The 13,982-nt window shown below is 44.7% G+C and overlaps 1 protein-coding gene across 3 annotated transcripts in view; it reads left to right on the top strand.

Annotated features, from left to right (window-relative positions):
* Positions 1–5,041: 5,041 nt before the first annotated feature.
* Positions 5,042–13,982, top strand: part of TSHZ2 (teashirt zinc finger homeobox 2) — a 426,726-nt gene continuing 417,785 nt past the window's right edge. For all 3 annotated transcript variants that reach the window (XM_032878951.1, XM_032878950.1, XM_032878949.1), the window contains exon 1: positions 5,042–5,130. In XM_032878951.1, coding sequence (XP_032734842.1) covers positions 5,091–5,130 — 40 coding nt within the window. In that variant the 5' untranslated portion in view covers positions 5,042–5,090. The remainder of the gene's footprint in view (positions 5,131–13,982) is intronic.

Below are 13,982 nucleotides of genomic sequence, written 5' to 3'. Positions count from 1 at the left end.
GGTTCTGTGGGTACAACTGGAAGGTTCCATAACCAACCACCCTGTTGAACGAATCCAAGAACAGATACCCTGGCTAATTCCTTGTGTGCATAACAAATGCTACCACCTTGATTCACTTGTGACAAAATTCAGCTCTTGCAAGGGCAAGATTTCCGTGCCTGGCACCTTATCAGAATCACCTGGGAACTTTTAAAATTTCAGATTGTCGGGCCCCACCCTGGGATCTAATTCAGTAATTCTAGGGTGGCGCCTCTGTCTCTTTATCATAAGAAAAAAAAAAAATCCCCAGGTGATTCTGACGTTGGGCCAGTGTGGGAATCAGTGTTCTAGAAGATACAATTGACTCATTCCAATCAGTTCATGCCTTTACACATCCCCGAGTTTGAGTGTCAGATCTGAGGATGCTACTTCCCTGGAGACCAAAACATAGTATTAGTCTAAGCCACCAGCCCTTGGAAGAAGTTTCCAAAAGTGCCAGAATCTGTGGTTTAGCGAAGTATTCTGCAAATTCTAGTCATGCCTGTACCACCTTTCTCACATGAGGCCATCTCTACTCCTTCCCGAACCATTATTTATCCTCTATCATTCCTTAGCTATATTTATTTTTAAAACCCATAAATTATATCAAACTCTCCATGAATGGAGAGCAGTATCTTTTGCTAAGAGAGAGGTAACCGTAGAGTGAATTCAATAAAAACAAACCATTTTTTAAAAGTCTAGCCAGGTAACTCCTGCCCCTCCCAGGCTCCTAAGCCTGAGATCTGTGGTTTCTTGGTTGAGAAATAAAAGTTAGTGATTGTTAGGCATAAAAGACGCACCAGCACCAAACATCCTCCGATTAAAAGAGAGCTGAAAGGGAATAACCTTTTCACTGTGCGATTCATGTTTTTCAATGTCATGTCTATGCCACTGAACAGTAGTATCTGGGCACCATTGTGTTATGCATCCAACTGGGGTAGACAAAATCTTCCTTGGTGATAACTAAGCAAAATATTCTCAGTAGTAGCAGTAAGGAAAAAAACAAACAAACAAACAAATTAATGTGAGAATGTAAGTAAAATTCAGAGAAGAATCCTGGAGAGAGAGGCGTGGAGAGATTCTATAGCCCCAAATCAGCTACTCTGGCCCATTTCCCTCCTGATCCTCTCCATTGCTGGGTCCAGCCCCCACATTCCTTCTCTCCCAGTTCCAAATCTTTAGGATGTCGTTTTCACAGAAGCTTTTTGAAGCCAGGGATCCTGTCTTAGGCATCCCAGCATCTCCTATACTTGGGACAATGCCTGACATCTAACTAACACACTAGATGCTTATTAAATGATTGAAGCGAGGGACACCTGGGTGGCTCAGTGGGGTAAGTGTCCGCCTCTGGCTCAGGTCATGGCTTCTTGCTCAATGCTTCTCCTTCTGTGATCTCTCTTGCTTTTGCTCTCTCTTGAATAACTAAATAAAATCTTTAAAGAAATTACAGGACATAGTTCAAACCCCCAGTCAGTAGGAACAAGGCTTCTCCAGGATGGACTCTGCTGGTGAGCTCACTGCTGTCCCAGGCTTTGCACATCCTGTTCCTATAACCGTGGTCTCTCTGCCAGCAAGAGTGAGGGTTTTACTCACGAAGCTGTGGTCCCTGGCACAGCTCTCTGGAAAGGTGTGGGAGGAAATTAGAATTAATGAGAATTAACACCTTTTTGCTGACATTGTCAACTCTGCAGTAGGGTCCTCTGTGCCTCAGCCGCCTCGGGCCTAGGCTGGGGTTGGGTGGGGTTGGTCACAGGTGGAGGCCAGTTGCGTGATGGAGGGCCGATGAGGTAACAACTTGTGTCACATACATGAGAGGCATGAAGGAGCCTGTGCCTCCCGTGTGGGGATATTAGAAGTGAGAAAACAATAGCAAAAAAGATGAAACAGCACTTTGCAATGTGACGATAACACGTGACTGGCAGGATGGGGAAAGTGAATGTTTCCTATAGCTCCCAAAAGAACGATTCAGAAAAATATCTATGGAACAGGTCACCCTAGGTCATTCCCCACGAGTGAGGGCAAAACTGGTAGGTGAGCAGGTTGTAAGTGGGATGTGGTCCGATTATGCTGGGCCGGCCTTCCTCGTGGCGGGTACATGGTTGGGGGGCAGGTAGCAAGGACTAGGCACAGGTGAATTCCCATCACAATGACCGCATAACAGGGCTACACCTGGAACGCCTAAGTTATAAAGTATCTATGGTTGAGTTTGTTTTATAGTTAGCGATACTGGATATGTCTCATTCCAAAAGAACAAAGGCTTTTTTTAGCAGAAGTTCTCGAACTAGAGTGAGCAGGATACTCAGATGCTCAAAACACAGATTCCCTAAGCTCTGATCCTGAAGTTTCGGAGTTAGAAGGTCAAGAGCAGTGGTCCTCAAATCGCAGGGCGATTTTGCCCTCCCCCCAAGAGACCTTGAACGATGTCTGGAGACAATTCGTTGACACAAGGAGGGGACAGGGTCTGGCTTACTAGTGGGCAGAGGCCAGGGATGCGGCCAAACTCTCTCTATTGCATAGAATAGCTTCCACAACAAAGAATTATGGCCCCAAATGTTGATGGGGCTAGGGTTAGATCCTCTCATTCTAGGGTAAGGCCTAGGAGTGTGCATCTTCATGAGGGCCTCAGGGTACAGGCAGCCAGAGCCCTGACAGTGAAGAATGAGGCCGTGCCTGCCTTCTTATTCTAAGGATTTGGCTCTCTGAGCTCCCCTCTAGCCTGACTCTTCCACGTTTAGGCCTCAGCTTAGACTTCACTCTCCCCAGGAAGCTCGGCCTCAAAACCACCCTTCCTTCCTCCATGTCCGAGTTCATTGCCTCCTGCCTCATCACACATCACTTGCCCCTTTTTCTGTCTCTCCCACTGGAAGGAGAGGTCCCTGAGGGGAGGGTCCCTGTTTGGACCTGTACCCAGCACCCGGGCAGGTGCCTGACCCACACCTGGCTTGGCGATTACATGCTGGCGTCCATGTTTCAGTTCCAGTGGCGTGTCCCTCACTGACTCTAGAACTACCCCCTCTTTGAGACGCCGTCACAGACCCTATTTTAACATCTTCTTGGAGCTTATTACTTGGAAATTATCTTGTTTATTTGCTTGCTTACTTTTCATTCATCCAACAAATATTATATTGGATACCTACTAGATGTCTTGTCTCTTACCATCACTGGGGATAGAACAGCAGACAAAGGAGGCAGAAATCCCTCTTCTCAACAGAGTTTATATTCTAAAAAGGAACTAGGCCAATAAACAAAATAGAAAACTATATATAATGTATGTGCTATTGATAAGCCCAGTGGAGAAAGATAAAATAGAGAAATGGGATAGGGAGTGGGTGTGTGTGTGTGTGTGTGTGTGTGTGTTTGAAAATTTTAAGTGCGGTACCTCTGGGAGAAAGTGACATTTATGCAAAGAGTGGATATCTGAGAGTGACATTTCTGCTCCCCCATCAGTATAGAAACAGGGAGAGGCTCAGGACATTCCCTTTCTCTATGGCTGCTGTGTCTCCAGAAAAAAGCACATAGTAGGTGCTCAATAAATGCTATTTAAACAGAGAGATTATGTGATTAAAGTATTAAGGAGGCAGATGGGAGATTTTCGTTTTTCTGACCGTCCACTGAATAGAAGGAAGGTGGGAGGGGCAGGAGCATGAAACTTGGGGTGGGGGTGGGGAGGACATCTTCCTGGTCAGATTAAGAGACCTGGAGGATGGAGGTCATTGCTGGATAAGGTGCCCTCCCCCTTCCCTGCCCAAAGCGGACCTAAGTTCTCACCTTCCTCATAAGTATTGTTAATGGCCCTGCCGGTGGGCTCACCTGGCCCCCCGCGGGTCCCTTTCCAGCCGCGGAGTTGGGCCATCAGCCTGCCCCCCCCTTTCCTCCCGCATCCCTGCGGGTCTCGCCCCCTCCTCCCCTCCCCGAGGGGTGTCCCCGCGCCGGTGGGCACGTCCTCGCTCGGGCGAGGGGGGGCGCCTCGCGGAGCCGCGGGCGCGCGGGTCCCCGCCCCCAGCCCCTCTCCCCGGCGGGACACTGTCCCTTTAATAGACTCCCTCTGCCTGGCGCTCTGCGGCTGGGGAGTAAATTTCTCCCTGTCATCAGGTCGCGGGGAGAGGAGAAGGAGGAGGAGTTTGTTAATGTTCAGTTTGTTCAGCGGGATCGATGTTTGCTGGCATCGCCTCGCCCTGTCTTGTGTGTGTGAGTGTGTGAGTGTGCGTGTGTGTGTGTGCGTGCGCGCCTATGTGGGGGGTGTGAGTGTGAGAGGAAGCGCGAGTGCGTGCGTGTGTGAGTGTGTGTCTGTGCGTGTGTCTGTGTGTGAGTGTGTGTGTGAGTGAGTGAATTCCAGATTTTCTGTCTTTCCCAAACCCGCTCCTGTCCTCTCGCATATCACTCACAGACGGGGATCTGACAGCAGCCACAAACCTACAGTGAGTGATCTCTCTCCCCCAGCGCGAGTCCGCCATAGAGACCGGCGAGGAGGAGGAGGAGGAGGAGGAGGAGGAGGAGGAGGAAGAGGAGCAGGAGGAGGTGGAGGAGGAGGTGGAGGAGGAGGTGGAGGAGGAGGAGGAGGAGGGAAAGAGGAGAAGGAAGAAGAAGAAAAAGAAGAAGAAACCACTACCTTCCCAGGATTGCCTTTTTTTTTCCTTATCTTTACGCGCGCGTGTGCGTGTGGCGCGTGTGCGCCCCTCGTCCCTTCCATCCGAACGCGGTCTTGGATGTTTAATAAAGAAATCAAGTGTCTCAACAGTCACCAAAAAAAAAACCAACAAAAATTTCCAAAAAGCAAAAACAAAAAGAGAGAGGAAAAAAAAATCCAAAAACAAACAAACAAACAAGGCAGAGCCAACCTCTACTTCAATCCAGCCGGCACAAGCCACCCGTGTCTGCCACCCGGAGAGGGGGGTCTCTGGCCCGTGGTGGAGGAGTTGCAGGGGGGATCGCCAGGGGGACAGAGGCCGAGTGACGCCCTAGGAGCCACCGGGCAGGAGGCGGAGGAGACCCAGAGAGGCGAGAGAGCAGCGGGCCCCCGCGCGCGGCTCGGGGCTGGGGCGCCAGAAGTGGGACTGGAGCGAAGTAGAGCGATGCCAAGGAGGAAACAGCAGGCACCCAAGCGGGCGGCAGGTAAGAGAACCGGCTCCGCTTCGGGGCTGCCCGGCGCGCCGAGCTCCTCGCCCGCCCTCCTAGCCCCCGGGCGCCCCAGGACGCCACCCCCTGAGCTGTGGGGGGAGCTCGCTCGGGGCGCCCCTCTCTGCCCCGCGAATAACCCCATCCTTTCTCTCTCTCTCTCTCTCTCTCTCTCTCGCCTTCTTCCGTCTCCCAAATCCTCCCCTGTGCAGGCTCCGGTTGGGTGGGGGGGAAAGCTATCCCACCAAGCCTTCCCTCCTTAAACTTTTTTTCCCTCCACCCTCTACCCCACCCCTAACTTTCTCCCAGTGTGTTTCTTGCCTCTCCCGCCAGAGTTGGGTTGAGGATTTGGGGTGCGGGGGTAGGGAGACGGCCCTGACACCCCCCGCATCCCTCCGCGTGGTCAGTGCCAGTGGCTTCTGGCCTCGAGGGACAGCGTCTCCTCTCGCTGGGGTTTGGGGCGCTGAAGTGTGAGGCATGCCCAAGCCCTGGGCTGCAGGCTGGTTTGGGGCAAGCAGTGAGAGTTTAACTTTGATCACCAAGGTGGAAAAAAACCACCCCAGGAAAGAAATGAACCTTTGAATATGCTTTCTAAATACGCTTGGGAATCTCATCAACACTCTTTCTCTTTAAAAAAGGGGGGAAAAGAACATCGAAACAGCTCTGGATTTTCCTTGCCCAGAGAGAGTTGCAAACTTTGTAAATTGATTTGTATGGTATCCCATCTGAATCCTTCCTTACCAGCCCCCCTCCCTTCCCCCCAAATAGAGAGGAACAGGTTAATGGATCGGTACAATAGACCTTCTAAAGGATTTTTTTTTTTCCTTTTGGGTTGCTTAATTGCTTTTTTAATAGTATGCTGGGGTTTTGTTTCTCGGAAGTGTAATATGAAAGTTCATTTTTCTCCTGCCAGACCCACCCACTGAAAAATCAGCTTTCCACTTGATTGCTAGTTTTGATTTGACATTTGATTGATCACCTGTCATCTTGCTGCCTTTGATCTATTCATTCTTGATATATATCAATAAATCACTCACCATGGTAACTCAGAGTACCAGTGACGCAAGCCTTGCCCTCTAGATTCAGAGCCAGACATGCACAATTATTATCTTGTTTAGCTTTTAATGTGGGCGTTTTTATTTCTTTGTGTCCTTTAGTTGAATCAGGGCTTTAGCAAAAAGCTGAAGTTTTTTCCCTCCCAGTCTCTGTCTTTACCCTAGTGCTTTAAGCGGCATTCGTTAGGGCTGGCGTTCTGCAGACCCAACAAGACATTTCCTTCTGTTGTAACATGAGCAAAACATTAGGGAGAAGTTCGGTGGAACACTTCTGTAAACTTTGTAAAGCCACCCTTAGAACAAACCCAAAGTTAGTTACAGACCTGGGCAAAGTGGGTGTTTGTGTCTGAACATGCTGGACCACCAGCGTCACCTTCCATCATGGCCTGATTCCAGCCTGAACGGCAGTCCATGTGCTTTGAAATATCCATAATTATTTTCCCTTCAGAGCGCGGAATTTCTTCCGTAACCATGTGTGGATTGGTTCAAATTGCATGCGGAAATATCATTTATAAAGCTTTGATTCATGTATTTTTCAACTGTTTCCCTAAGAGCAAAATAATTAAAATATATTCGGGGTTATGTATATTTACAACCTGCCTAGTCAGTGTGGTATACTTTTTCCAACTCTGGCTACCTCTTTTGAAAACAGTTTCTCCCTTCTGCCCCTGCCTCTATCCCTGTCTACATTTAACTCACTTATTTAAAAACAAAAAACAAACAAAAAACTTAGATTATTTTGCAATCTGACAGCTTTGGAGTATGCATTGGGCTTCTAGACCCAGGAAAAGTAGTGTGCGCCTTCTAGTTCTGGCAACCCAAGTTTATGTGTAGCTAGATTATTAGGGATAACGTCCTTATTGTCCCAAAAGAGAAACCTGGGCAACCGTCCAGCAAGAAGTGATACTGCCCTGAAAATTACTTTTTTTTCCCCCCCTTGTTGTTCCGGTAAAGGCCATCAACAACTAGGCAGTAATTTAAATTCCCAGAATGACTGGACATGTCTCCTTTGGTAAGCTCATTATAAAAAGTGCATTGCTCAGAATTGCACTACTTTGATTATAATTATCCTCTGATCAATGAGGATACAGGTGTATGTAACATAATGCTGTATCACGTTATTTAAATTAGATCCTTTTCATTAAGCGCGTATCTATTGGACCTGGCTTGTCTCTTTACTGTAGTTTGTATGTGTGTGTTAGAAAGTTGTGACTGCGGTTTCAGATTTCTGGCCTGTTGTATGCCTACTGTCTTTATATGTTTGTTTTCATGGCTTTATTCTTTTCACTGAAAAAAGCAGAAAGCCTGGTGGAGCCGGAAGGGAATGATGCATATTGTATACAGTGAGGCCCCTCTTAAGTATTTATTTGCACACATATTAATAAAATGGGTATTTTTTCACGCAAGGTCTCTTTCCTCCAAAGTCATTGATGCTGTCCTCTGTTTTAGCTGAGGTGGGGACTCGCGAGGAAAGTTAGCCCCTTTGGGATTCTTGAGCCCATTGACATACAGGGAAGAGACCAACGTGGGTTCTAGGATTGTGGCCGTACTAAATTTTATCACTGCCTGAAATTAAAAACAATGCACAACTGTAAGTAATTACTCCCATAGACCGATGTTGAAAGCTTGATTTCTAGCTTGATTAATGAATAATGTAAGATAGAAGAAGCCTGTGAGTGAATCAGAGCTGAGACTCTCCCAAGAACCGTTCGAGGCAATTTGATTCTTTTGCGTTATTAGTTTGAAGTTCCAGGTTTCAAGGAATCAGTTACAGAACTTTCTAATAAAGCAGGTATGCAGCTGGAATGAACAAGATGATCTTGTAAGTGATGGGAAATTTCAGTCTTTATGTGTTATGTTCTGCCACCCCCCCTCCCCAGCCCCCTTTAAGGGAAGGGATGTGAGGTAGGCAGTTCTCTTTAAGGAAACAGCTAAGTCAGAACATTTCCCTCTGAAATGTCATTCTTCCTGGCTTTCTACAGCTACACTATTCCACCATACTATTACTTTGGGCAAGAAAAAAAGTTCAGAAAACAGCCTATAGTACCCCAGGGGTCTGTGTATATGTGAGTGTGTGTGCTCCGGCTTCCTTGGGCGTCAGTTTCACTCGCTGCTAAAATGTATCCGTTTTCACCTGAGAATATTGCAGAATTTTCTATCAGCATCTTTTCCCCCTATTTTAGGGCAGATAGAGAAGATGGCAGAAAGGTAAAATAAACCAGAGCAGTGTTTTGATTTGTTTGTATTTTGCAGGATGCCGAGTAGTTAAAAATTTAAAATTGCAGACTTCCGCTGCAAACCCTTCTATTTTCTACAATCTGTCACAGCCTCTGTACACAGGCATGTGTAATACATATATTTTATTTTACCACCCTGAACTATTGTTTCTATATAATGCCAGCCAAGTGTAATAGAATGCAAAATCTTTGGGGCTTGTGAATATCGAATGTATACATAAGTTGCAGGGATCTGCTTCTGCCCGCGCAAAGAGATTAAATGTTTCCTTCTTGTTGACTCTCATCAACTATCTGATAATCCAGATCTGAGGAAAGTCTTGCGGGGGAAGAACAGCTCCCTCAATTTATTTTGTTTATTTAATATGGAGATGAATAATGCAGATTTTGTTTTCATGAATGTCCTTGTGTGGCAGTAAACATTAGACTATTAGCAATCATTACTTAAAAGTTGCAATTTGCACCTTAATGGCATAGTTTATTTACATGGGAAGCATATTCAGCAGGGACAGTTCTGGATCCTGCAATGGAGCAGAGCTGACCCAGCGATCTCCTTTTCAGCCTCATGAGAGCCGTGCCTGGGTGAACCTGGGAGATTTCAGGAATCTCCACCCGCAGGGCGGGGAGGGGTGCAGGCAGCTCAGGGGGAAATTCACCTTTAATTTACTGACAAGTAGGATGGGATTCGAGAGGGAAGAGGAATCGGGGTGGAGTCTGGACCCCCGCACTCTCACTCTGTTGAAACATACTTCAGAAAGACAAGTTCACATTTTGAAGATTTAAATATTGCAAGCTCTAGACCCCATCCACTTCCCAAACGGTATGGTTTTAACAGATGAATGGAAAAAATAAACACACATACCCCAGAGGGGCCTGAGCAGCATAAACTGTTCTGGCTCTTCTTGTTATTTAAGGCAGATCCCTGAAAAAGGAAGGACAGGTCCCCCGCAATCGCATCCTGCACACAGCGGTTTGGATGGAAATTGATTACTTAAGTGATCCCTTCCCCACTCCCCTCCTGATTTCCTTCTCCCACCTCTCACCTCACCCTTAAAGACCCAGATTGAATGGGACATCTCAAAAGCCCATTTGTTTTAGGCATTTATTGATTTCATTTTTAATCTGCCATATCAGGACACAATACATTAGCCCTAATCAGCAGATTGCAAGTGACAGGGAGTTCTAGTGGAAAGTAGGTGAGGGAGAGGGGGCTCTGAGAAACTTCTGTGCCACGAAAATCTTCTTGAGCCTTGGGGGTTAGAGATTGGAGGCTACTTTTGAGGAGGTCATAGAAACCTTCCTCAGAACTACTGTGCATTTATTTTTCTACCACCTTACATTGATTTGTCTCCCACTCACCTTGATTCTCCCGTTTGGGAAACCTTACCAAATACCTCCTAGGCATCTTTAGCAAATTTGTCCCTGGAAGCATCTTGCCTTTTGTCACATTCTCCAACAGAGGCTTCTGTTTTCATTTTATCCCAGGTGACTTAGCACGCATTTGACGGAATTTCTCCAACTGGATAATACCTGGGTTGATCTATTTATTGTCCCAGTGGCTTGGGGATTGTACTCTCAATTGAGCAGGTTTTAAAGGGGCCCTGAGCCTGGCATTATTCAAGGCCGTGTAAAACGATACACTTCTGCTCATCCCTGCAAGTCAGCTTCGGAAAATCAGGCAGGAAGGAAACCTGTTCATGTTTGTGTTAGGTCTGTAATTAGCTGACATGTGTTAAATGACCAGAGTAGATCCCTTCCATCACTGCATGTGTACCCTCCATTTTATTTAGGTATGTCATGGTCTGGGAAGACTCAGCCACTATTTCAAAGGTGAGCCTGCGTCCACCCAAGTTCCCTTTAAAAAGCAAAGAATTGCCTAACAAATTCTCTGTTAAGACCAGGCATACACAGAGTATCATTTTCGTTTGATGCAAAGTCAGTTGGAAATACATTAACAGAGAGTGTCTTGCATCGCTTCCCTGAAGCAGTGCTTTTTCATTACATATTTAATTACAATCAAATTGAGCGACTTTTATAAAAAAATTACAGTGGTATTAAAAGAAGCTTGGCACACAAATAATTTTATTGCTTTGCAAGTTGAGAATGCTGTTATATTTTTATTTACTTGGGAGAAATTTATTTTCATTTTCTAATGTGACAAATACAGAATATATTTTCCTGTTGTCGGATCAGGGAGATCTCAGCCTCCTGCCTCTTTAGATCCTGTTCATCCTGGAAGAGGTTTTCATATTCCCTTTTCAGTAATTTGTAACAATTTATATCTATTTTTTTTATCATTTTAAGTTTTATAAATTTCATTTAAAGTTAGAAATTCTCCTGCTCCTTAGGGTGACCTTTGGTGAGCAGCTCTTTGATTATAAATGAGCTTTAGTCATTCAAACCACATAAGAAATAAACTCGTTGAGAGAGTTTGCTTGATTGCCTGGATATTGCAATGAGAAAAACACACACATACACACACACACACACACACACAGAGCATATATTTACCGGCCTCTATCACATAACCTGATTTTCACTGGATTTACCATCTCTTTCATTTTTTTCCGTACTACTGACCTTTCAGTCGCTTGTTTGAGGAACTTGTTTTAGGTGAAGGGCTGGGATAGCTTTGAAAGGGAGTGTCATGAGACGCTTGTCTTCAAGAAATAATAATGAAAATTAGATACTTTAGAGCCCAAATATCCACTTTGGGACTCTGTCTGCAGACTCACAGGGAAGAGTCTCTGTAAACACATGGTTTGGCATCGAACTTGGACACTGGCCTGGAGGGTCTACCGCAGTGTGGCTGTATTTTTGCAGAGAAAGGTGTAGGACTTAGGTCCCCTCTGAGGACACCGTCTGCATGCACAGACACACAGACGAGGCCTCTGAGATGCAAGTGGGAATTGCTGATATATTTGTTTCCAAAGCAAACTCCATGGGTGAAGTGATAAAATAATTGGGAGAGATTTGAGCGTCATTAAAATAGTTACGTAGAATTTTCGGCTATTGCCGCTCTGAATCTTTTGCATTTCCTCTGCAGAAAAAAGATGTCCTCTGGGCATCCTCCAGTACCTTGTGATGCTAAAGCAATGCCTAAAATTGTTGAAGATTTTAGAAATTAAAATGCAGGAGGCACAGCGAGATAATCCTGTTATTAATATATCAGCATTATTTTGCTTAACAACAGGGAAATAAATGCACAATGCAAAAGTTTTAGAGATAATGAATTTAGAGAAATCACACAGAAAAAAAAAAAAACCTGGATCATATTTGAAAGCTTTTGTCTTGAATTTTTTTCTTGAAGTAAGAGTGCTCTTTCCCTCTGTGTCATTTAAAACAAAAACAAAAACAAAAACATAACAATTTCAGTATCATCATACCTAGAACGCAGCCTCAAACAGGGTCTAATAAAATTCTCTCCGGATGTACAATGATATAGGACATTATATTACAGGTCCCTTTTTAAAAAAAAAATCGCTTTAGAAAACCAAAAGTGGGTATGCAAAATAAAAGTAGAATCTCAACAGGCTCTCTATTATAACTCATTCAGGGTTCAAGATCCAAAACTTTGTTCGGCAGGGTAAGAAGAAGATAGCACTGCATTTTAACTACACATCTCCCCTTGGCACGTGAGAGGCAACGGAGCAGGGAAGATTTTTAAGGCGCTGTTTAGCTCTTTTTGCATCTGTCTCCAAAGACTAATTTAATTGAAAAGCTGTAGTGTCCATTTATGCTAAAGGAAAAACCTCATGTTTCCATAAAGCTGCTAGACGCTAAGGTGGGTTTAAAAAAAAAAAAAAAGGCAACATTCTACAGTTTCTGTTAGTACAAAAATTAAGATCACTGGTCTTAATTAGTTGAGTGCTTTCAGAACTTAATGAATACTCTGGAATCACCCCTGAGCTTTCTTCTTAAAGCTACATCTAAGTCATTTCTATGGAAATTACACAGCTTAGATACTAAGGTGGGCAGAATATAGTTATTGTTTTTAATGAAAATAGTTACAAAGGACAGAAGGAGATAAAACAGTTGGCTGCCATTCTGTTTGTAACGAATTTGGAAGAAACTTCCCTAATGTTTTTCTGCAGCAGGAAAAATCCGTGAAATCCGGTGACGTGGACGGTAGGAAAAGGAAGCAGAAGGTTCAAGGTGTTCTATAGGGTAGAAGGGACTTGTATAAGCCAGAGCAATGGCATATAAATATTTCTATCTAAACTGCAAGGGGCTTACTTTAAATCACTTGAATTTATCAGATTCTTGGAATTTTCCAATAATTTAGAAACCTCTCTCTCATACCCCAAGGGAGATATGAATAGCTTCTGGGCCAAGATGATGCTGTAGAGAAGAGGTAAATCTACTCTAGGCGTTCAGTACCATTTGGTACAGAAGAAATGCCAAAGTGAAAAGCTATAAGCATGTTTTATATCAGAGTTGCCCTCGGCTAGTTTCCTTTATTAGAAAGTTGAGTACATGGCTTTGTGCTTCTTTTGTTTTCCCTCCAGAGATTAGGCTTGAGATTGTGAATGGAGCCCTAGAACAGGAAGAAGTGACTTGGGTTCTGCTTACAGCTTTGCCCACACTGGTTATATGGCCCTGGGCAAGCTCTTACTTCAGGAATAGGAATATGAGCTCAGAAGTCAGAATGACCCAATTTCAAGTTCCTAGGTCTACTTCTATTCTTTGCCTGGAAGACTTGGGCAAGCCACTCACATCTCTGACCCCCACCCCTACTTTCCAACCTTTACGATGGGGATAGTCATAGTTCTTCTTAAGGCCCAAGTTTTTGAAAGGATTACATGAGCCTGGGGCTAAGAAATTGCCTTGAAACTCTTAGGGGTCAAAGCTGACAGTGGTAGTGTGTCTTTACCTTGAATGGCCAGACCATGAGAAATTTATACTGGAAGAAAGATGAGCAACCTATATCGTGATCATCATGAGATTAGGGGATCGGAGCTTGAAAGAAATCAGACATGGGTGCATTTTGGTTTTTAAAACTGGAAATAGAGTCACTGAAGAGGGTTTTAACCTCTTCTGAGGCTGACGCATGCCTGGGTGGTTGGAGACCTGCGTCAGCTCAAAAAAAAGTTTCTATCCCCAAAGATAGTAATTATAACACTAGCAGCAACAATTGTAACAACAGTAATAACCATATCTGCCAGGATGTAAGTGTTTATTATATACCAGACACTTTTCCAAGTGTTTCATATATTCCCATTGTTTAAACAGCAATTATTTCTTGAGTTCCTACTATGCGCCAGGGTCTGTTCTGGCCACCTGCATCCTGGCGGGGGTGGAGGGGCTGGATTAATAGGAAGAATATGATCCCTGGGGATCTTACCCTCCAGGAGGGGGAAGCTAGAGAATATATAAGAAAATTAACAAAGAAAAAAAAGATAATTTTCATAGAGAAGAAAGCTCCATGATGACAGATTTATAAGAGTAAAAGTTGGGGAGTGGGAGTTTGGCAAAGCAAGTGTGGAAGGTCGGAGAATACTTGTCCTAGAGAGGACATCTGAGCCAAGTTTTATCTTTGTAACATTCTTATGTGTTAGAT

This window comes from Lontra canadensis, unplaced genomic scaffold (assembly GCF_010015895.1).
Source record: "Lontra canadensis isolate GAN:19392208 unplaced genomic scaffold, GSC_riverotter_1.0 scaffold65, whole genome shotgun sequence".
NCBI classification, from domain to species: domain Eukaryota; kingdom Metazoa; phylum Chordata; class Mammalia; order Carnivora; family Mustelidae; genus Lontra; species Lontra canadensis.
The sequence above is the reverse complement of the archived record's forward strand: the minus strand, read 5'-3'. Positions and strand labels throughout refer to the sequence as shown.